Source organism: Muntiacus reevesi, chromosome 1, assembly GCF_963930625.1.
Source record: "Muntiacus reevesi chromosome 1, mMunRee1.1, whole genome shotgun sequence".
Lineage (NCBI taxonomy): Eukaryota > Metazoa > Chordata > Mammalia > Artiodactyla > Cervidae > Muntiacus > Muntiacus reevesi.
The window spans coordinates 104,306,404-104,330,668 of NC_089249.1; the positions used below are offsets into that span (position 1 = coordinate 104,306,404).

The 24,265-nt window shown below is 40.3% G+C and overlaps 1 protein-coding gene and 1 pseudogene across 3 annotated transcripts in view; both read right to left on the reverse strand.

The window, feature by feature from the left end:
* Nucleotides 1-24,265, reverse strand: part of CDC14A (cell division cycle 14A) — a 180,680-nt gene that overhangs the window by 154,126 nt on the left and 2,289 nt on the right. For all 3 annotated transcript variants that reach the window (XM_065907974.1, XM_065907964.1, XM_065907957.1), the window contains exon 3: nt 5,293-5,368. In XM_065907974.1, coding sequence (XP_065764046.1) covers nt 5,293-5,368 — 76 coding nt within the window. The remainder of the gene's footprint in view (nt 1-5,292; nt 5,369-24,265) is intronic.
* On the reverse strand, nt 4,572-4,715 carry LOC136156555 (U2 spliceosomal RNA; annotated as a pseudogene).

Sequence of the window (24,265 nt, forward strand, 5' to 3'; positions counted from 1 at the left end):
TTTTTATTCAGAGCTAAAATAAAGCAGGTTGAAGAGTTTCTTTTAAAAAAAAAAAACAGTGTCCCTTTATGGTCCATTTTGTTTCAAACCCAGTATATTTCATTCAATTAAATGGCACCTTGATTAAAGCAGAAGTCAAAATGTCAAGAAAAGTTGCTCATAAAGATTATTCGATCAGGCTTATAAAATAGGTGAAGGCATTTGGGGTTGCTCTATAAAAGGGGGTTTTCTTGCTTGAGGACTGTGAATGGGCATAAAGGCTCCAGGCCTTGCAAACTCTATGTATGATCACTCCCATGGGCATTAACACTGCTTCAGCACTCCTGATACCTCTTTAAAACTACATGAACTCTCTCTGGAATGTAGCTTGCTTTTCTTCCCCCAGAAGTCCATGAATCTACAACAGAAGATAACCTCATGAAGAAATCTTCCACATGTTTTTGTAGTTGTAATAAGAGGGTGGTCTGATCATTGTATCAAGAGTTCCCGGCAGTTGCCAGACAGGATTACTGCACTGATCCATTCAGCAACAAGGACATTCCCTGAGCCCCCGCCATCTGCCAGGTGCTGTCATTGTTTTAATACAATCATCCATTTCACCATGCCCACTCCTACTCCCTTTGCTCCTTTTACCCTGAAAGGGTCACCCAGGACATTTTGTACATTTCAAATTACATTTCTGGCAATATTCTGTTAAATCTTTTTAAAAATAAGTCCCCAAGATTACTGTGATTGTCTTGCTGATTCATAGAGCAGGTATTAAAAAAAAAAATCAGTGCCCTAGAAAATGTCCCCCTTTTTCAGCAATGCTCTTAGGTTTTATTTTTCTCTGACGAAAAGTGAAATCAACAGTTAAAACTGTATTTATTTTAGAACAAGCCATTTCAGCCATCTTATGTTCACAAAACTGTCAGATTATTAAATCAGTAATTTAAAGGTTTTCTTAACTGGTTGACTATGAAAAAAGGTATTTTACTTTTCAAAATACCACTACTTTGTCTTGTATTAATAGAGTCTTCTCAGAAGCTCTTATGTTCCAGCCCAGTGTTCTTAGCATTGTGTGCACCAAAAATCCCTTTGAGAACCTATTAAAAAGTTATGAATCAGAAGAAAAATGTAAACACATACAAAATTTTATATATAATTTCAGGAGTTTATGGATTCTTTGAAATATCGATTAACAATTCTTGGTCTAGCCTATTAATCATTGAAGACATTTTAAATTAAATAATGTACACAGTTTTGCAAATTGTTCTCACTTCATTAAATCTTTTTTCTTTGACTGGTTCTCTTATGGTAACTCTTGAGCAGAAATAACAAACTACAACCTATTACTGTATAACTCTTGGTACTTACTCTTTTTAAAATACAGTTTAAAATAAGAAACAGGGTTTCTGCTGGTGATGGTGGTTTCTGGTTTTGGTTTTTCAATCTAAGCAGACATTTGATGAATAATTCTCCATTTTAATTCACAAAATTAAAACAAAGGCCATTGGGAATAGAATGCATACTGACACGCACACACACACAAAAACAGCAATAAATCACCTCAAATCATCAACTTGAAAAAAATCTTTTAACATATAAAAAGTAAGAAATTTGGGTTTGAGATAAATAGAATGTACTGTAAAATACTACCTATCTACATAAGGTATCAGAGAAAGGGGAAAAATTCATGAGCGCTTTATTGTGAGAAATAAAAATTTCCAAAGTAGAAAATAAAATGCACCTAAAAGAGTTAGGAAATCACACAGAAGAAGAATTCTAAGAAGCTATTATTTGTTAAAATAGTGCCAATTACTCAGAGAAGTAAAGGACTTTGAGGACCAAGTCAGTGCCACCAGACTGGGTATTTACGATGTCACTAGAGCAGTTTCAGTAGGGTGAGGTAGGCAAAGGTGTAATAGCAAATGACTGAAGAATCAGTACACGCTGAGGATGTAAAATGCTGAGGGCAGGTTACTGAAACTTCTTGAGGCAAGAGAAAAGAGGATGTCTAAGTCATGGGGTCATAATAAGATCAACAGGTTTCTTTGTGTTTAGCGTCCTTGTGCTGGACAGTTGGAGACACAAAATTATAATGCATGCCTCTATCCTCTAGGAGCTCAAAGTCTAGTGAGAAAAAGAGATGCAATTAAAAGGTGCAAATTAGAACTGAAATGATTATTTCAGGTAAAATTAAAACTCATCAATAATAGAGCTATGCACAGAGAATTACGGGAAAACAAGGCAGCACCTCCCACCTTGTCTCGTAGCACAAGGAGATGCTTACAAAACATGCAGGTGCCAGAACAAGGTCTTAAGGAATGAGGGCTTATCAGAGGGCAGGGGCACTTCACAGTCAGACTAGACGTCACATGCAACTGTGTGGAGCAGCAACATGACTGGGGTAAAGTACAAGGCTGGCAGAGGCCGGGGGACTGCAATCTTCAGGAAATCAGTAAATTGGTGCATGAAATCACCTGCCAGGAAGGGTGGGAGTTGTCAAGGTGAGAAAGTCAAAAGGCATGGAAGCAAGGTGCCAAAGGCCTCATCAAAATGAGTGATCACGGGCTGCAAACAAGGACATCAGAAGGCAGCTGACAGGACAGGGAGTGAAGGGAACAGGGAGAAGAGGCCTGGAGGTTACAAAAGGCTCAGAGAGACGACGTGGGGGGCGCGTAACAAGGAGGGCACGTTCAGCATCAGAAAGCCGAGAGTCTGGTTCCTGGGGGCAAAGCAGCCAGAGTGGCGGCAACAGTCACTGGAGCCAAAAAGAGGCAGGGGAGCCATGAGGCCACAGTGGGACAGCGAGGGGAAGCGAGCCAGGGCTGGGCGTGGGTGAGCACAGGAGGGTGACAGACCAGAGGCTGCAGCCACCGGGGAGGGCGGAGACGAGAGCACGAATGATGCGGCCAGGGCCTGGGAACCTGGCCCCGACTTTACCTTGCATCCTTGAGCACGTCACATGCCTCTCCGGGGCTTCCCTGTCTGCACTTACGAAACCAGAGGGCTGGACTCAGTGGTCATCTAGATTCCTAAATTATGTCAGACAGCTTTCTCATATGGAAGTGATAGCTGTGAAACTGAGAAGGTGTTCATAAACTTTGTTGAAGAACTGTCTTTATCGTAGTTTCTACCAGAGTTCACAAACGTTACCTGCCTTTTGTATAGGACTTCAAAATTCACAAAGCTTTCTTAAACCTGTTTTCTAACCTCTAGACATATATAATCCCAACCGTCTCTCTGAGAGCTCTATAATCCCTATTTTAGAGGAAACTGAGATTCCACAAGGCTGAAGTGACTGTAGCTTTGAATTGGTAAAGCAAATCTTTTTCTTCTAATAAACAGATTCTATCTGGTATGCTTTATTGAGATAACCCATGACTTATTAACATTTAAAATTCATTCCCTCAGCAAGCAACAAGGTGCCCATTAACTGCACTAAAGCTAAAAATGTCATTCATTCCAGGCATCCATCGGATTATCTGATCACCGAAATGAACCGAGAGGACTGTTCTGAACCTTATTTAATTTATATAATGTTGAAAGAAAGCTTTGTAAATGAAAGCAAATCAAAACAAGTCCTTTATACATTTACTCATACTGTTTAGTACAGAATATGATAGAAAAATCACCTTAATTCAATCCATCTACTTTTATGTAGTTGGGAGATGGTATGAGACAAAGAAGCCTTGAGTGTTGTAATCCATGGGGTCTATAAGAGTCAGACAAGATTGGGCAACTGACAACAACAGCATATAGAACACTGAGTCAGACCAGAAGTCTTGTTTCCCTAATAATGACTCCTTTCTCTTCAGTCAGTCTACATAGAAGACTGGTTCCACTTTGTTGATTATAATACCCAGCTTATACCAATTACATACTACTAATCAAGGAAGTGAAGTCCCAGGTCTTCAAAAGGAAGAAAAGGATTTCAATTATTTATGAGTTATCTTATCCCTGTTAATTTATCTATTAAAAGTCCACTAAATATTTTTATTAAATCCTTTGGGGGATATTATTTGCTTCCTTGGTGATTATAAAAACTTTATTAAAAATAAAAAACTGAACATCAAAAAATTTTTTTAACTTTATCTTTTAAACTACAGAGAGTACCTTCTTTTCTGAAAAATGTTAAGTAGGTTCAGTTAAAGAAATGTACATACTATGCATTTTCAAGTTAGACAATAAATTCAAAATCAATTCCCTACAAAGGTGATTACAACAGATCTTACATTATATGTTTGTTTACTTTAAAAATATCTCTTTAGTTTCATTCCATGTCCATTTATCATTTTGAGTTAAATGACAAAAATTTGTGAATTCATATTTTACAGGAAATTCTCCGTGACAGACTTGCTTTTCATGCTTAAATTGGATAAAAATCAATCAAATAAAAAAATTACCACTAAGCAGATAATATGTATAAGGCATTGTACTATATCACACCAGTAACACTGTGCCCAGCAGAAAGATTAAACTGAGAGTTATAATTTAGTGGTTAACACTTAAACTGCTGTGTAGATTTCACCTTCCAAATTGAAACATTTTATTTAAGATCCTCATTTAGACAGGTGAGAGAAAAAGACAAATATTTCCTTCTATGTGATGAAACTTGTTTACCAAAACTAGGAGTATAGATATCACTTTTCCTCATAATATGTTTAGAATTTGAGGGGGGGGGAGCTACATGTAAAATACACTTGATCTTAGCCAAAAGGCCGAGAAGCGATGCTACATGTAAAATAAAAACATACAGATGAACAGTGAATGTATGACCCAAATTCTTTCATAGTAGGTAAAGTTCAGTCTCTGTTGCTGCTAGTTCATTATTTTCACTCGGCTATTAACGCTACAGAGACGGCACTCAAAAAAAAAAACACACAAACATTTCAATCTTGATCAGACAGAAAAAGCCTATGCTCCAGAACTCCTGCTGTGCAAAGATGAGCCAGCCCCCTTTTATCACCTGGTAACAGCATCTAGGAGCAGACCTGAAGGTTTCAGAAAAATCATCCTAGGAGGGAACTTGATAGACTCATTAACAACAACCTAAAAGGATTTGTGCTTTCTTTCTTAGATCACTATTCCAATGGCTCAAGTTTCCATTGATCCTGAAAAATGAAAGAGGTTAAATGTCCTTTGTGGGGTAGTCAGGTAGATCAGTATCAACTTCTAGGTGAACTACTCACTTCAGTTTCCAAAGATCAAGATTACCTAACGAAATGGTACGTGCATAGCAATCCCACTGGTTAGATTTCACAGTTTAAAAGTTTAATATCAAAATATAAACATCAGCACAATACTCACTTTTAGTTTCTTGTTTAGTTTACAGCAGTATCTGTACACCATTGCCAAGTTCAGAGGTCCAAAATCTGCATAGAAACTGAGATTTTTTTAAGTGGTATTTAGTAAAAATATAACTTTCATTAACATCAATGTTCAGCTTTATTTTCATTAAAGTTGCAATCGAGTTTCAATTATTTTCAGGAATAAGGGTCAGTATATAACTGATTCAGAGAGACCCAAATAACTAGTGACTTCACCCTGCCAATACCCTCCAATTACTATGAAGTGAAGTGAAGTGAAGTCGCTCAGTCGTATCCGACTCTTTGGGACCTCATGGACTGTAGCCTACCAGGCTCCTCTGTCCATGGAATTTTCCAGGCAAGAGTACTGGAGTGGGTTACCATTTCCTTCTCTAGGGGATCTTCCTGACCCAGGGATCGAACCTGGGTCTCCCACATTGCAGGCATACACTTTACCATCTGAGCCACCAGCAGTCTTATAACAGGTCACTACTTAGACTGCTTTGAGTTCCACCTCCTTTTATCTCCCTGCCAGGACATTAAGTAAAAAAATTAAAAAGCAGATACTGAAAGAACCAACATGAACAAAACATATATGTGGTCTGTACTTCCTGGTTTTATTTAAAAGCTCATGCACCCTAGGTTCCAATTCCAACTGCTCCTCTCAAACCTTGCTCTCAATTCTCAGATACCTTAAGTCCAGTCTTTTTTCAGTTTCATTCTCCTTGAACTGACTGTATGCCATAACACCCTGGCTCAGCTCCCTCCCTCCACTCCTTTACATCCCCTCCAGGATAGAGTCACCAGTCTGCCATTATAAATTAAATGATAACACCATGGAAAACAGACGGCTTTTAACCTGAGATCCAGCATCAGTCTTTCCCATCTTCAACTACCTGCTGGGCTTTCCATCTTTGGGCCTTTTGTCACCTGGAACTCAACCCATCTTTCCTTCCAATCAGCCTTCCAGACTGAAAACATTTTCCATCTTCCAGTCTCCTGATCACAATGGGGTAGCAAGTAAATATTAATTTAGTTCTTATATATCAAATAAGCTATTACTCTAAGTCACCCTTCCTCTTCTATTCCTACTTTGGCAACAAAAGTCCAGGTCTTTCTTCATCTCACATCTTTAGTACTTAAATTTTTTCTCTCTCCTACCCAATCAACCTGTATTCCACACTAGAAATTAATTTTTAGAATATCTTGCTTCTCATACATCCTCCCACTGTTCAAAAATATTTAATGGCTCTTTACTCCCTTCAGAATAATTCTTTGACTCAGAAATCACACTCCTGGCTTCCAGACCAATCTCTCCTAACAAGTCCCATACAGAATCTTCATTCCAAACATCCATTCTTCATTCCCAAATACTCCATGCACATTCCTAATCCAAGCTGCCGCTCACATTGGTCTCCTTGCCTGGAATGCTCTCCTTTTCTTTTTTAATACCTTCTAGCTTCCACAAAATTCAGTTCAAGTCCTAACTTCTCCACTCATTCTAAGGGAAAACTAGCCATCCTTCTGTCAAAGTTCCCAAAACTTATCATCTAAGCCATTCTTTTGGACCACAACACATACTACACAGGAGACCCCCGGTTCTATTCCTGGGTCAGGAAGATCTGCTGGAGAAGGGATAGGCAACCCACTCCGGTATTCTTGGGCTTCCCTTGTGGCGCAGCTGGTAAAGAAGCAGCCTGCAGTGTGGGAGACCTGGGTTCAATCCCTGGGTTGGGAAGATCCCCTGGAGAAGGGAAAGGCTACCCACTCCAGTATTCAGGCCTGGAGAATTCCATGGACTGTATAGTCCCGGGGGTAGCAATGAGTAGGACACGACTGAGCGACTTTCACTTTCATTTTCTTTTCATATACTATCACATACTATGAATTATCTTTTTAAGTGTGGATTCTACCTGGCCAACTATAGTGCAAGCTTTTCACTCAGTGATAGTATCTCATGCCTAATATGCTTAGTAGAATGTACTGCTCATAATAAACTTTAACAAATGAGTTTGCTTCCCTGATGGCTCAGATGGTAAAGAATCCACCTGCAATGTGAGAGACCTGGGTTCAAACCCTGGGTTGGGAAGACACCCTGGAAAAGGGAACAGCTACGCACTCCAGCATTCTTGCCTGGAGAATTATATGGACAGGCGAGTCTGGCAGGTTACAGCCCATGGGGTCACAAAGACTGAACGACATTCACAGACAGAAATAAGTCTGCATTATGAACATTTTGCTCATTAATGCCCAAATTCAATCTAACCTAGACTGTAAGTTTACTAATATCAACACGTTTCCCAAAAAAAGAATCTCCCAAAGACCCTTATTTAAGTTTTTTAAATAAAAACTAGGGTTTATTTAATTTTTTCTGTTACACAAAATACACTATCATAGATATGTCATTACAAATCTGCCAACAGTCTCCTGCCTTACTTAAAGCAAAGAGTACTAAACTTGTTTATTTTACCATGTCAGACAACTTGACAATATTTTGGTAACATGTAATTTATATTCAAGGTAACACAAAAATTAGGTGTCCCTCCACACAGGCTTCATGAGAGTTGAGTAGAGTTGCCAAAAAGGAAAGCTGCAACAATTTGAAATTTAAAATTATTGATCTATTTCTAAAGTCCCCAGTGTGATACTGTGCTCTAAGTATAAACAAAATACCCATGAATCCAAAAGGAACTATACCTATAACATTTAATTACTGACCAGTTAAGCCCTGTTGACAACAATTCACTTAAGAGAAGCAAAAAGAAAGTGAAAGTGAAGTTGCTCAGTCGTGTCCGACTCTTTTCAACCCTGTGGACTGTAGCCCACCAGGCTCCTCCGTCCATGGGATTCTCCAGGCAAGAATACTGGAGTCTGTTGCCACTTCCTTCCCCAGGGGATCTTCCCGACCCAGGGATTGAACCCGGGTCTCCCGCATTGCAGGCAGACGCTTTAACCTCTGAGCCACCAGGGAAGCCAAGGACTGTGCAAATAAGCACCTATCAGCACTGATTAAGGCAGCCTTGTTTCTATCACACAGATTTCCCTGTCCCTGGGATACTGTAAGAAAAACTCTTAACTAATATATCTGATTCTTTTGCTAGTTGAACATAAATATTGAGATGTAGAATTTCAAGGTAAATCTAGAATTTTTAGTTAAGATTATTTCAGCTTTTTTAACTAGCTGTAAACAAAGTTTAGGAAAGCATAAAGAATTCAAGCCATCAAACTCTAATTTCATACTAACCATCACAAGCCAACTTCAATCCCAAACTCAAAGCTGCTTCTAACATTACAGCCCGCTTAGCCATGAATACTTTTGGAAGGAACATGGTTAATGAACAAACTTACTTCACCAAACACCATGAAAATAAATTGGTATACTCCAATAACACAGGAAAAAGTAAATCAAATACAGACCTTATTCTTAAGGTGATCTGCACTCTCCAATATGGCAGCCACTAGCCACATGTAGCTATTTAAATTAATGGAAGTTAAATTAATAAATTTATTTCAGTAAATTAATTAAAAATTCACTTCCCCCATCTTATTAGCCCATTTCAAGAGTTCAAAAACCACATGTGGCCAGTGTCTACCAAGTTGTACAATACAGAAATGGAACATTTCCATCCCTGCAGAAAATGTTCTGTGCTGAGAGATGACACTGATCAAGATTTTTTTAAAAAGAAACAAAAACAAAAAAAACAACTAGAGATATATATCTTCCCTGTAGCTCAGACAATAAAGAATCTGCTTGCAATGCAGGAAACCTGGGTTCGATCCCTGGGTTGGGAAGATCCCCTGGAAAAGGGAAGGGCAATCCCCTCCAGTATCCTTGTCTGGAGAATCCCATGGACAGAGGAGCCTAGCAGGCTACAGTCCGTGGGATCACAGAGTCAGACACGACTGAGCAACTAACACTACTAGAGATATATAAATAAATAAATTATTTAAAATAACGAGAGGCTTCCCTGGTGGTCCAGTGGTTGAGAATCCGCCTGCCAATGCAGGGGACACGGAACCTTGCTCTGGAAAGATTCCACATGCTGTGGAGCAACGAAGCCCATGCACCACAATGGTTGAGCTTGCACTCTAGAGCCTGCGAGCCACAGCTGCAGAAGCCCACGTGCGCTAGAGCCTGTGCTTTACAGGAGGAGACCCCACAGTGAGAAGCCTGCACACCGAATCTAGACAGTAGCCCCCACTCGCCTCAACTAGAGAAAAAAGGCCTGACAGCAATGAAGACCCAGCACAAAGATAAATAAATATAATTTTAAAAACATTTTGCACAGCCAAGAGTAATTCAGAACAGGTCTTCAAAGTTCAGAATTGTCGCAGACAAATATAAAGCCAACAAACTCTATCTTAAGGTCATTCTATATTGCACAAGATATAAGAGACACAGGTTCAATCCCTGGGTCTGGAAGATTCCCTGAAGGAAGGCACGGACAACCACTCCAGTACTCTTGCTTGGAGAATTCCATGGACAGAGGAGCCTCGCAGGCTACAGTCTATAGGGTTGCAAAGAGTCGGACATGACTAAAGCACCAGCACCATATATGTGGATGTATGCATATATATAATGTATATATATATAATTTTCTAACAAGCTAAATACATTTCAAAAATGTCAAGAGCACTAAAAACCAATCACAGCTGCTCACTGCTCACACCAAGACAGATTGTCACTGACTTAGGTATAATAAAATGCCAGGAACAAAGAAGACACCTCCCAACAACATATATCTTTGTAAGAATTTTCCTCACCAGAGGTGGGGAAAATGGAAATGCATTTATAAGACAGACCATTAGCTAGAGGGAAATGTGAAAACAGAAAAATCAATTGGTAACAATTGAAATACTTCCTAGAAGGCATAAAATATGTACTATGGTAACTTGGAACCGAGGCAGGAGAATAAAAGAATTGGGCTCAGGGTAGAAAAGAACTGGAAGGTCATCAAGCTGGGGACACTGAAAATGGGGAGGGGAAATGGCACAGATAAGCCCTGTAGAGATGCAATAAAGAAACCCAAGGGCTGAGTGGGCTCCTAAGACTGAGGTTAATGACCCTTCATAGTGTCTTCTCCTTTTTGGCAACTCCCAGAAAGGAGGTCACCAGAGTCACAGCCAAGCAAGGGCCCAGACTTGCTAGAATGAGGGGAAACATCTCCTTTGGGCAAGGAAAACCATGGATGTATTATTTATTATTGTAGAGTACCCTGAGCTACTCCTCCATGAGTAAATATCCCTTGTCTATATATCTATCCCTTATCAATACATATATATCATTGTTGTTGTTTAGTTGCTAAGTCATGTCTGACTCTTTCACAACCCCATGGACTATAGCCCACCAGCCTCCTCTGTCCATGGGATTTCCCAGGGAGGAATACTACAGTGGGCTGCCATTTCCTTTTCCAATATATGTTGTATCTATATATAAATTTCCCCTTGTAAGGTTGGCAAATTATAGGTCAATATCTAGAATGAAACTCCTGAATTATTAAGTGAAAATCAACACTTACTTTTATTCAGTAAGTGTTAAATAGCTAAAATCAAATTCTTCCCTGTTTTGATAGAAAAGAAATGAAAAGAACTGGAGTCCTACAAGTGGGGAAGAAAGGGAAGAGAAGGTCATGTGGATAGGATGAAGAAATGGGAGCCCAAGGACAGAGCATCACCCATGACCCACTGATTTTAAGGAAATGGAAGTTAAGCCTAGGAACTTCCCCTACGGTCCAGTGCTTAAGGACTCCACCTTCCAGTGCTAGGGGCACCAGGTCAGGGACCTAAGCTGCAGGGTGTGGCCAAAAATTAAATCAAATTAAAAAAAATCGGGCTTAGAAGCATTTCTATTATACTCAATGCGTCTACCTCTTCTCAGGAGATTCATGACAATTAGGATGTATCATTATTTTGGGTTGTGTTTGGCTTTTCTAACAAACTCTAATTTAAGTGGGTCTGTTCCTAAGGAATCATTGTTTTGTTTACAGTACAGTTGTGTTTTATTCTTTTTTGCTGCTGTTCTTTTTTAATTGGAGGATAATTGCTTTACAATATTGTGTTGGTATCTGCCACACAGCAACATGAATCAGCCACAGGTATACCTATGTCCCCTCCCTTCTGATACCTTATTCTATATATCTATATATCAGAAGTTTCCTCTGAAAATTTTCAACTCTTCAGCAAAAAAGATAAAACTATATTCCAAGCAACACTCACTAAACAAAATTTTGCCCATCTACTCTGAGCAAGGCAGTAAAAGTTAACATATTAATTAAATGGTGCTGTCCAAACCAAAAATATTTAAAAGTCTGTAAGATGATTATAAGGCATGCCAACTCTGCAATTTTTTTTTTATCAGCACTGCTGACATGTTTCGTCTATTCATTCATTCCATTACTCAAATATCACTGAGAACCTGCTGACCACCAGTCCTTACCCACAAGGAGCTCATCACCCAATGACAGACAGGGAAACATAATTACCACTGATAAGCACCAAGACAGCAGTCTCCTCCAAAGCACAGTGATATGTGTGCATGTATATGTATGTACTTATGTGCAAAATGTAGGTGAAAATCAGCACAGTCCTCTAGGCTACACGCTACACGTAATATTTCCCCTATTACTAAAATTTATCAGCATCCCTCCAGTCTGATGATAAAGATCCTGTACATAGCTGAAACTCACAACAATCAATATTCAAAAAGGCCTCAAATGCTCAGCAAACACTAGCCTAAGATCAAAGTACAATTCTGAGTTGTTGCTCGTGTATAATAAACCACAGTCACAAGGATGTCAACTTCCTAGGGAAGAAAAGCTACACATCTAAGAAGCTTCCCAGCCCCACATCAGTCAACTACAGATGGGTGGAAAACTAAAGACCATTGGAAAGCAAGGGGTTCCAGTCCCAGCTGAACCACTCAATGCCCCTGGGCTGAAGCCTTAGCCTCTCTGCAACTCTACATTCTCATCTATCGAATGAAAATGCTCAATTAGCTTTCTGCCTATTATATTATATTAAATTTTCCTATCACAGTCATTTCTATATGACTATTATAGAATATATATTAAAATAGTCTAGATAAGTCATGACTCTGTTTATCCATATTGGACAAACTATTCAACAATTCAAACATTTCTCAAGATCTGCTCACTTTAACTGATGCACTCTGCTCTCTCAGTATGTTGGATCTGGGTTCAGAAGGTATGTCCCTCAGAGTATCCCCCTCAGAGAAGGGGAAGACCCTCACAGTTTTCTCCCTGAAATTCACTGTGCTTTCAACATAGCCAGAGAACAAACCAACAGCTCAGAGAGAAGCTTTATAAGATAGGAAAACTTGACATCACTACTATTTATTTACCTACATAAAGTCTGACATTTGTTGAGATCACAAAGAAAGGAGAGAATCCCAACATCAACTCTCACTCCTGTCTTTTGGTGCACCATCCAGGGTTTTAGGGACGTTCAAATACAAAACACTGGGAATACACAGAACCCTTCTCCACCTACTAACTTATTAACCTGGGGCAAGTAGTGGGGCCACCCGAGGCTCCAGCTGCAGCTTCTGTAAAATGGGTTAGTGCTGCCACTTTGCCTTAAAGCCAAAGAGAAACCTGTATGCAGGTCAGGAAGCAACAGTTAGAATCGGACATGGGACAACAGACTGGTTCCAAATCGGGAAAGGAGTACATCAAGGCTGTATATTGTCACCCTGCTTATTTAACTTCCATGCAGAGCACATCATGAGAAATATTGGGCTGGATGAATCACAAACTAGAATTGAGATTGCTGGGAGAAATATCAACAACCTCAGACATGCAGGTGATATCACTTTAATGGCAGAAAATGAAGAGGAATTAAACAGCCGCCTCTTAATGAGGGTGAAAGAGGAGAGTGAAAAAGTTGGCTTGAAACTCAACATTCAAAAAACTAAGATCATGGTATCTGGTCCCATCACTTCATGGCAAACAGAAGGAGAAAAAGTGGAAGCAGTGACAGATTTTATTTTCAAGAATCACTGCAGACAGTGACTGCAGCCACAAAATTAAAAGATACTCCTTCGAAGGAAAGTTGTGACAAACCTAGACAGCATATTAAAAAGCAGAGACATCACTTTGCTGACAAAGGTCCATATATTCAGAGCTATGGTTTTTCCAGCAAGCATGTGCAGATCTGAGAGTTGAACCATAAAGAAGGCTGAGCTTCGGAGAATTTGATGCTTTCAAATTGTGGAGCTGGAGAAGACTCTTGAGACTCCCTTGGACTGAGCAAGGAGCAAACCAGTCAATCCTCAAGAAAAACAGCCCTGAACACTCATTGGAAGGACTGATGCTGAAGCTGAAGCTCTAATACTCTGGCCACTGGAAGACTTTGATGATGGGAAAGATTGAGGGCAAAAAGAGAAGGAGGTGGCAGGGGATGAGATGGTTGGAGGGCATCACTGACTCAACGAACATGAATTTGAGCAAACTCTGGAAGATAATGAAGGGCATGGAAGCCTGGAGTGCTGCAGTCCATGGGGTTGCGAAGAACACAACTTATCGACTGAACTACAACAACAACAAAGACAAGACTAAATATCAGAGAACCTTCAGCACCAAGGTTCTGTAATCCTGTGACTGCCCTTTTTGAAGCAAGTCAATTAATTAAACACTCCCACTTTGAGTCTCAGATTAATGAAAACAAAAGAAGACTTCTTCAGGAATGCACTGGCAAGATTAAAATTCACTCCCATAGAAATATTCTCAAGCTGTGTAAATTAACCCCTTTATTCAGTGGCAGGTATTAAAGGCAAGAGAGCTATGCAGAGAGTATACATGTGACTTTGGTAGAAAACAGATTGGTGACTGATCCCCTGTACATAAAAGACTAACCCTCCTCACATGTCATAAAGCAAGGGAGGCCCTGAAAAGGAAAATAATTACCCTAACATCTGGCAATGATCACATTGCCTCTCTAAACTCTTGGAATTAAAACCAAAACCCTGAAACTTGTCTGTGAGGCCAGGATGATGTAGCCCCCACCTATTTCTCTTTGGGCCTCATTTTGTACCACTTCCATTTCAGTACTAGTAAGCTCCAAGCAAGCTACTTCTTTTCATTCCAGCCTCAGGCCCTTAGCACATTACCCTCCTTGGCCTCATTAACACCCATTTACCCTTCAGGACTCAGCTCCAGTCACACTTCCTCAGGAAATTCTTCTCTGATCCCTCCTCCATCTGTATCCCCACCTCTACCCTCACCCCACTTCACACATACACACACCACTCCATCCTACAGGCCAGGTTCTATTATGTGCTTCCAAAGAAACATAGGTCTTTCCTTGAGAGTTTACAAACTGTCTGATATCTCAATATTCATTAATAGCCTCCCTAAGGCCCACCAGACAATTAACTCCATGAGGGCTGGGTTAAAATCTGCTCAGTTATGTATCCCTAGCACCTGGCACAGAGACGAATGAAATGGCACAGTAAATGAATGAAATGTTGACATGATTGGTTCATCTGCAAAGCTGTTGTCTTCTTCCATTTAATCCCTCTAAACCAGGTTAAATCTGGGGAAAGATATCAGGTAGCACATTGTGTTGACTTTGGGTACAAAACTGGACTAGACTGAAAAAAAAATTGACAAAAAATAACCTAAGAAGGAAAGGACAGGGAAGGGGATAGAGAATGGGAGGTCATCCACCTCTCCAGTGCAGGGAGAATCGGGGAACACCCATTTCTCCCCCCGCCACAGCCTACCCTACGCCTGTATCTCTATTACTAGGGTTTCCCAAGTGGTGCAAGTGGTAAAGAACCCACCTGCCAATGCAGGAGATGCCAGAGATGCGGGTTCAATCCCTGGGTCTGGAAGATCCCCTGGAGGAGGGCAGATCAACCCACTCCAGTGTTCTTGCCTGGAAAATCCCATGGACAGAGAAACCTGGTGGGCTACAGTCCATAGGGTCACACAGAGTCTGGCTTGCTCTAAATGTGACCTGCTCCAGAAGTGGCACCCAGTCTAAAAAGACTCACCCCAACTATACATCATCCCAACTTTTTTTTTTTTTTTTTGGTTAGCAGCCCCTTCAGTGGTATCTGAGAGTTTTGCCAAGCTAAAATCATCCTAAAATTTTACTTCTGAGTTTTCTAGAGCTGTAGGCAATCTGCTATAGAGCACATAGAATGAAGTACATTTGACCTGAAGTGTCTGGCAGAACAGAAAAGGCACTATTTTACAATCACACTAGTCACAGCTCCCCAGAAGAGACATTTTTGACCCTTTTTCTTTGCATCACACTTAGATTAAAAATAAAATGCTTTTAGCTTTTCAGATTAATTCAGCTGCAGATGATCAACAATTTGATTATGAGGACTCAGGATAAACGCTGTATCAATTTCACACTCTCTTAAAAGAAAAAGAAATGTGTAGAATAAGAAATCAGTTATACAAGGATCCCCAATTCAGAAATCTCAATCAGGAATATAAATAAGAATCACAAGTAAGCCAAAAAACAAAGTCATATTATTTCTTTTAAAGCCTGCCACAAACCCATGCCCTTTAGCAACATTTGAGCCTCTGGCTCACTTGGAGTCTACTTAGCCTTATACTGCACCAAAGGCTAATAAAATGAGATATCTGGTTTCTATGCCCATAGCATATTAGACTCATCAGACAGACCACAGGCAGGAGGCAACTACTGGTGGCTGCTGGTACATTGATAGAAATGTCAAAAGCTAATAGCTCAAACTGTAAAGAATCTGCCCACAATGTGGGCACCTGGGTTGTATCCCTGGGCCAGAAAGATCCCCTGGAGAAGGGCATGGCAACCCACTCCAGGATGCCTGAAGAATCCCATGGATAAAGGAGCCTGGTGGGCTACAGTCCATGGGATCTCAAAGAATCAGACACAACTGAGCAATTGTACACAATCCAACAGTAAGTAACACCTAGGAAGTACTCAGTGAGTTATTCATCAACAAAAACTAACTAGATTAAAAACACTAAAAGATAAAAGATGCTTACCAAATAAAAGATGTTTAGCAAATCTGATACTTAAGCAGAGCTCTCTTTATTCCTTGTGCTGTGCTGTGATCAGTCACTCAGGTGCTCAATCGTGTCCCATTTTTTGCAACCTGTGGACTATAGCCCACCAGGGTTCCCTGCCCACGGAATTTTCCAGGCAAGAATTCTGGAGCGGGTTGCCATTTCCTACTCCAGAGGATCTTCCAACCCAGGGATCAAACCCAGATCTCCCACATTGCAGGCAGATTCTTTACTGCCTCAGCCACCTTTAGGAGCTCCTAAAACTATACCTGAATTACAATGAAACTGTACAACCAATGCACTCATAGTAATAAAGTCTCACAGAAAAAATAACTAAATCATAATCATTAAATTCTTTAAGAAAGCAACAATGTAGATTCATTTTAGAAAGGTTCCCATAAATTATAAAACTATTTTGATATTTCAAGATGTAGTTTTCCATCTTTTTGTAGAAGCTGCCCTACTGAAATGCCACATTCCCAGACAAGACTAGATAAATGCATTGTAAGAGTATATCTAGCAAGGAGAGCAAATTTGAAATATACCATCTCTTCTGGTTCTCAAAAGAAAATTAAATTTTATAAAAGAACATGTCCAAACTAGCAAATTCTTCAGTTCATCAATAGGACATGAAGATCTTTAACACCAAAATATTAAATTAATAAATGAAACACTTTATTCAAAAACTATAGTTTATGAAACTATTTTCCATAAAGGAATTCACCGACCATCACAAATAATTGTGATGCTTTACCAGATGATTCCTAGTTTGTCAAAGACTGGGATTATTACATGCTTTAATAAATAAAATAATATTTTTGATGGTTCTCATTCAACATCTGATTCTTTGGTGGTCCTGGAAGTATTGGGTCGATTAACAAAACCAACTTTTTTAATGTAAATTGAAATTAAAGCTTAAACATTTTTTAAAGAAACAATGAACTCCACACTTAAGCCCACTGCAAATCAGTGAGCCAGAAAGGAACTTGAGATCAGCTGTCCCACCCACCTCCCCAGATTTTTAAAACAAGCAAATAGCTAGATATCCAGGGCAGGCGTTGTCTATTTTCTGCTTAAAGATCACAAAAGACAATGACTCCTCTTTTACTTTCATTGGAGACTCCCCTTTTTATTTCTCCTCCCCATCCCCCAAACAAAGCAACAAAAAGGTAGCTTCTCCCTCTGATTTACATACATCCCCTACCTTAAGGTGTCACTTCCTCCCAGTCACCCAAACCATCAATCTTGAACTTAACCTTCAATTGCCCTGACCCCTCAAATGCCTCAAATACAGTCAATCCATCCCGTGTAGCCTCTCTCTCACCTAGCCTTTCTGTTCCCTTGCTGTAACCATAATCCAGTCTTGCCACACCTCCCAGTCACCGGAGTATCCTAAGCAGAGCTCTGTGCAGTCTCCCTGTCATTCATAAACCAGCAGAACTGAGATCCAAACAGCTTTCCATAAGCCAGTCTCCACTCATGCGTCCAGCCTCACCCATGACCTCTCTGCACTTCAAGTATTTTGCCTCACCTAACAAAATCTTGCTATTCCCCAACACTGAAATCTTTCTTTCTTTCCTCCTTCTCTCATTCATTCAGCTAAATTTTCTTGTACACCCTCTAAGCCAGGCTCCGTGCTAAATATATGTATACAGTGGTGAGCAAAAATAGGCAGCACTTGTCCTCACAGATATCATAAAATATACTCATTGCTCTTACACACCCTTCAAAAGCTAGTTCAAATATCACTCTATGAAGTCTTTATCACTCTGCTAAGTAATATCTCTTCCTTTCTTGGATTTTTAATATATTCATTTACAACTTTTGTCATTTCTCGCCTTGCACTGTATTTGTTTACACTTCCTTCTTTCTGTATTTGTGTATCCCAAAAGCATTAGCACACGGCTCTGTACCAAAATCTATCCCATCTAAATATTTTGTTTGTTTGTTTGTTTTGGGGGGAGTGGGGATTTTTTTTTTTGGCCCCGCCATGTGGCATGAGGGATCCTAGTTCCTCCACCAGGGATCAAACCCATGCCTCTGCGGTGGAAGTACAAAGTATCAACCCCAGGACGGCATTGTTTCCTCGATTTCCAACCACCTACAACTTTTAAATTATGCAGTTTTCACTTCCCATAAAAACATGTCAAGAGTCTTTTTTTCTTTCTCTTTCTCTTTAAAGCACAAAGATGCATTAAGCTGTGGCTAAGTGTAAGTCATTTACTTTCGGCTTTGGAATGTTTATGAACTCACAAATGAGAACATCTGATGTCTTAGGGATCTACTTCAAACACAATAATGAAGCCGCCCTGTGGTGACTTGGCCAACAAAGAACTTGGCCGGCACACAGCTCCTCACAGGATTCTCCAACCCACTTGAATCCCTTCTCAGGCGGCCTGATTAAGACTAGCCCTGTCAGTTTTAACTGAGTCCTCAGCACCTCAGTTACATTTTCCATTTTCACCAAGCTTGCCTCAAGCAAATTGAAAGAACTGAGTAACAATTTGTCCTTATGAAGAACAGAAATCGACAACCCCACTGTGAATACCAAAAGGGTCAAAACAGCAAGTATTTAATAAATCAGTATCCTGAGAGTAAAAGTTGACTCTAGCGGGTCACAGAATTAAGAACTGACTGGTATAAGTATACAGATATCTATTTCCTCATGACATATACAGCATAATAATCCTGGTTACATACACAGGTACATATACATAAGCACACGCCTAAAACTCTTGTGTTCAAAACAGAGAATGGAAAAAGTGGCCCTGAACAAAACTGTGTTATTTCTGCAAGATTAGGATGAGAGAAAGGAGAAAAGGGGAAGAAAGTAGAAACCTATACCATCTTTTAAAAGTTAAAGAGTTTTCTGAGTTTTTAGGAGAATTCTATGCAAAAATCATTGCATCTTAAGTGACACCAATTAAGCAGCAAGAACATTTCACAGTCTGCCAGCAAAGAATTTTCTTAAGCTTATAAAAACTGGGCTTCTTTTGTTTTCACCTTTCCTACTAACATACAATGATAATTAACTCAATTTATTTTCTCTCTCTCTTTTAGGCAGGGTAGTCCACTGAAAGGAGAAAAAGCAAATTCATATCCACAGAAGTGGAGTTGCAGGAAAACATTTTAATTACTACCACACATATCCAAATACAGCCTGGACATAAATTGGTGGACACAATGTCAGCAGCCGTTCCTTGCCAAAGCCATCACCACTCAAGTTAGAAGGGTCACGTGAACCAGGGAGGGGCAAAGCTGTTCTCCACCCTCTTTACCAGCCTCAGGCTCAGGACAAATGGGAACTTGCTGGAAGCATGAGAGCGTGACTTCAGGGTAAATTTACTAGCTCAATGACCTTCAGCTCTATATAATCCTCTCTGGGTCTCAGTTTCCTCATCCATAAAGTGGTGACAATAATAGCACCTAACTCCTAGGGTTGTTCCCAAGATTGAGTTAATGTATATAAAGGACACTGCTTGTCATAGGACTATAAATATTAGCTTGTCATGGGACTATAAATATTAGCTGTTGCTGTAATTTTATTTTTATTCTCACGGTGAAATGTGTCTCTGAATTCAACTCTATCTCCTGTTCTGTCTATATCATAGCAATTTATAATGAGATTTGAGGTACCAAATGATGGCCTCCCTGGTGGCTGAGAAGGTAAAGAACCTGCCTCAGTGCAGGAGACTCAGGTTTGATCCTTGGGTCAGGAAGATCCCCTGGAGAAGGGAACAGCTACCCACTCTAGTACTCTTGCTTGGAGAATTTCACGGACAGAGGTGTCTGATGGGCTACAGTCCATGGGCCACAGAGTCAGACACAACTGAGAAACTTTCACTTTCAAGGCTCTATATAAGATCACATATCTATATATCTGTATATGTTCGTATGCTTAGGTGGCATTCAGCTTTCCGTGACATTAGCCTACTTGTTACACATTAAATTCTAAATAAAAACTGAAAAACCAAAAGGGTTCCTTCCTACCTCTATCTAACCTAAATTTTCTATTCCTACAATATTTCTGGGCAAGAGAAGTTTTTCTGGCTTTCTCTCAAAGATGTCCTAGTCTCACACTTCAACTCAAGCCTATGCTACAAGCTACATATAAGAAATCATTCTTTTATAAATTATTTATCCCAAAATTACCAGTTGTATTAATATCAGGCCATTTTAATAAAGTTTAAATGAAAATTGGACATTTTAAATTATTTAAATCTTCAAGTTAGTTAATTAGTCCTCATTAGAGGCTGCTCATTCTTCCATGCTAAAACATATTGGTGAAATTCTTTGAATCATTTCAGAAACTGCTTAATATGCAGTCCCCAGTGTATGTCCATGAAGAGTTCTCTCCTGAATTTTCAGTACCTTTGCAAACACGAAGACAGAAGAAATGAAAATGGACAAGACTTCTACAGTCTCCTTTCTATGCAAAAACATTCAACTCTATACCCATCACTGTTAGGAGGGGCCCACAAAGTTATAGCAATTAACATATTTGATTTTGCTAACTTTCGAGCCAAAAGGAATTTGAGCCAAGTTATAAAAAGTAAGCCTCTATTTGGATTACACGGCCCAATTCCAAAACCAAAGAACTAGCCTTTCTGAAAAGTTGTGCATTATTTGTAGCTTAATCAAATACAGACAAATCTTTAAAAGGCTCCCTTTTTCGGGGGCTGCATTTTCCCCACAAGTGTGGTAGTTTATACTCTGATATTAATTCTGATCTGTGAAATCATAACCCAAGGATAAATGTATGCTTTATTATCAACCACATTTTACTAAAATTGCTCATGCTTTTATACTAATGTGGTAACTTCTGTTTAAAATTCAAAGAGAAAATTCATTTCTAATAGACAGTTGGGATCTCATAAGGCCATTTTGTTAACCCTTCTCCACTAGCTTCCCGGACAGTTGCTAGGGGGCGGGAGGGCGGGTAGCGGATGCACCTGTGGGTCTGGGTTGCCAATCTATGCCTCCTTCCCTGACAGGTGTCAGGGCTGGTAGCTACCAAACCAGGATTAAGAAACTTCAGGGCCTTTACTGCCTTCCCAGATCCAACTCAGAGGTGTGGGCTATCACTACAGCGGACACCCCACTCCAACAACCCCACAGGCAAAGTCAGCTTGAAATCAGTTCTAAAATTTTAGCTGGGAGAAATTTTGCCCTTAGTTCCTTTAAGAGGAACAAAGCCTTATTATTTAAATATTTGTTGATTTATTTAATTCAAAAAATAACACTTGCATTTCCAGGATGATAATTTAGCCAGAAAGGCAGCATTTCACTTACACGTTCTGTAAATAGGTAGAGGGCTGTATAAGGCCCTGTGTGATCACATATACTAATAATCTCTTCTCCTTGCAGGCATGCTAAGTCGGTTCAGTCGTGTCTGACTCTTTGTGACCCTATGGACTATGGCCCATCAGGCTCCTCTGTCCATGGAATTCTCCAGGCAAGAATACTGGAGTGGGTTGCCATGCCCTCCTCCAGGGGATCTTCCCAACCCAGGAATCGAACCTGCGTCTCCTGAGGCTCCTGCATTGCAGATAGATTCTTTACCGCTGAGCCACCAGGAAAGCCCTCTCCTTCCCTTAGAGAATTACAATCTGATATGATAGTCCAGGTTTTCCTCACCATAAGCTATCTGTCATAGAAGAATTTGATATTACTTCCGATAGAATAATAGAATCTGATATTACTCGTCCTTCAAAGTTCTCTGCGGTCTAATTCAATACGTCCCAAAAGCAATGCTGACGAGATGGATGCCACTGCGTCTGTTCCTCTCTTCCTCTCCCCTCTCTTCTCTCTCCTTCAGAGTTGATCCATCTTTTTGACTGCTTATTACTACCTCTTTCCCTTGGTTCCTCTCCTCCTGGTCATGCCTATGAAATATAGCCCTTGATATTTTTCTCTATCTCCCAGAAATTACATCATCCTCACAGCTTTATCATCTTTTGGAGGAAAACCTCCAAATTTAAGGACTTCTAATTTATGTGATAACCAACCCTGATGTGCACATCCCATAAACTCCCTCCCTCCAACCTGACCAATAAGGAACGCCTGATCTCCCCACGAGAGCCAGTTCTGCCCTACTTCTTGCTTCAGTCAATGGTCCCAGCAGGTTCACGGTGACCCAAGCTGTCTTAAAGACTTCTTGGACCCCTCTTTATCCTCAGCACCGCACCAACCCACGCACCTGATCTGTTGCCAAGTCACATGGATTCAGAGCTCTTCTTTCCACCACCATTGTCACCAGTTCTAATCTAGGCATTTGAACATTTCAGAATTTCTCTAAGCGGGTTCTACTTCCTCTCTAATCCATCCAAAATGATGCTATCATATTAATTTTTTGAGAGAAGATATATGTACTCTAAGGTTTCAAAGATGGCTCAGTGGTAAAGGATCTGTCTGCAATGCAGAAGACACAGGAGACTTGGGTCCAGTCCCTGGGTCAGGAAGATCCCCTAGAGGAGGAAATGGCAACCCATTCCAATATTCTTGTCTGGAGAACCCACAGACAGAGGCGTCTGGAGGGCTACAGTCCAAAGGGTTGCAAAGAGTCAAACACAACTGAGCGACTAAGCACAGAACACACATACGTACTCCAGAACTAGGGGGCTCGATTTCAAATTCCTGGTCCACTACTTCTTACTTCTGTGACCTTGGGCAATTTACCTAACCTCTCTGTCCCTTATTCTCATTGTTTGCACACTAAGGATAATAACAGTAACTGCCTAAAAACCGATGTGAAAATAAAATAAATTAATAGTTGTGAAGCACCAAGCACCTGACATGCATTTAAATCCTCAATGAAATGTGCCATTATTTGCAGTTAGCATAGGACCAGTCATACCCTGGACTGCTCTCAAATCCTCAAGAGAGTCCCATGGCATACTATTGGAACCCTGGCACTCAATCTGCCCAGCTGACCTTTCAACTTCAGATTGAAGTTGAACCTGTATACACACCAGAAAAACCAGAGGTCTCACTATTCCCTGAAGACACTCTAGAGCCTCCCTCCTCATCCTTGCTTTTCCTGCTTCTGGGATCTCTCCTCTCCCATCTCTGTCCATTCTGCAAGCCAGTCTTAACTCCTCCATGAAGCCTTTTCTGAACCCCTCAACCAAATGTGCTCCCCCGGCCATGAATTCTCCCCAGCCCAGGGGGTTATGTGGGTCTATGGCAGTTATCTTTTCTCTCTCTTTCTCACTGCAGTCCTGTCTTTCTGGAGCTCCGTGAAGGTAACATGTACCCATCTTCATTGTATTCACTACATCATCTAACCCTGTACAATGTTCAAGGTGACTGAAAAATGGAGTTGTGGATGATCAGAACTATAGCTACTCCTGTGGCACAGTAGTTGGGCACCTCAAACAAAAAGAAGTACACACCGCCCGGACTGAAGTCTTTATCAAAGTTTCAAATGACATCAAAATTTCACATCATAAACTGGATGGTCTTGCCAGCAAGTCTTTCTTTACAGAAATACAGTAGAATCAGTATAAGAAGAATGTGATTTGAAGTCCTATCCTAAAATGCTAACATTAAAATCACACAAAAATCTTTCCTCATATATCAATATCAGAATCAAACCACTGAGCACTGTGTTTAGTTGACTAAACGTAATTTCCTGTTAGATCTAGATCTATCATCTAGCAATCCCAAAAGAAGCAACTGAGACCTTAATGCCTGGGGTTTATTCAGTGACATATTAACCTCCAGCACATCACTGAAGAACTGAACATAACAGCATATACACTGTCCCTACCCTCAGACTCACGAGAGGTCCCCAAACTCTACACACAAAAAAGACAGCGATAACAATGCACATTCACAACAACAGAATGAATACTCCAGAAACACTGCTGGCAGTGACATCAACCAGGTACCTGAGGTCAGGGAGTAGGCAGTGCAGTACTCCATTCTGTCTAGGAGCAGAGCTGT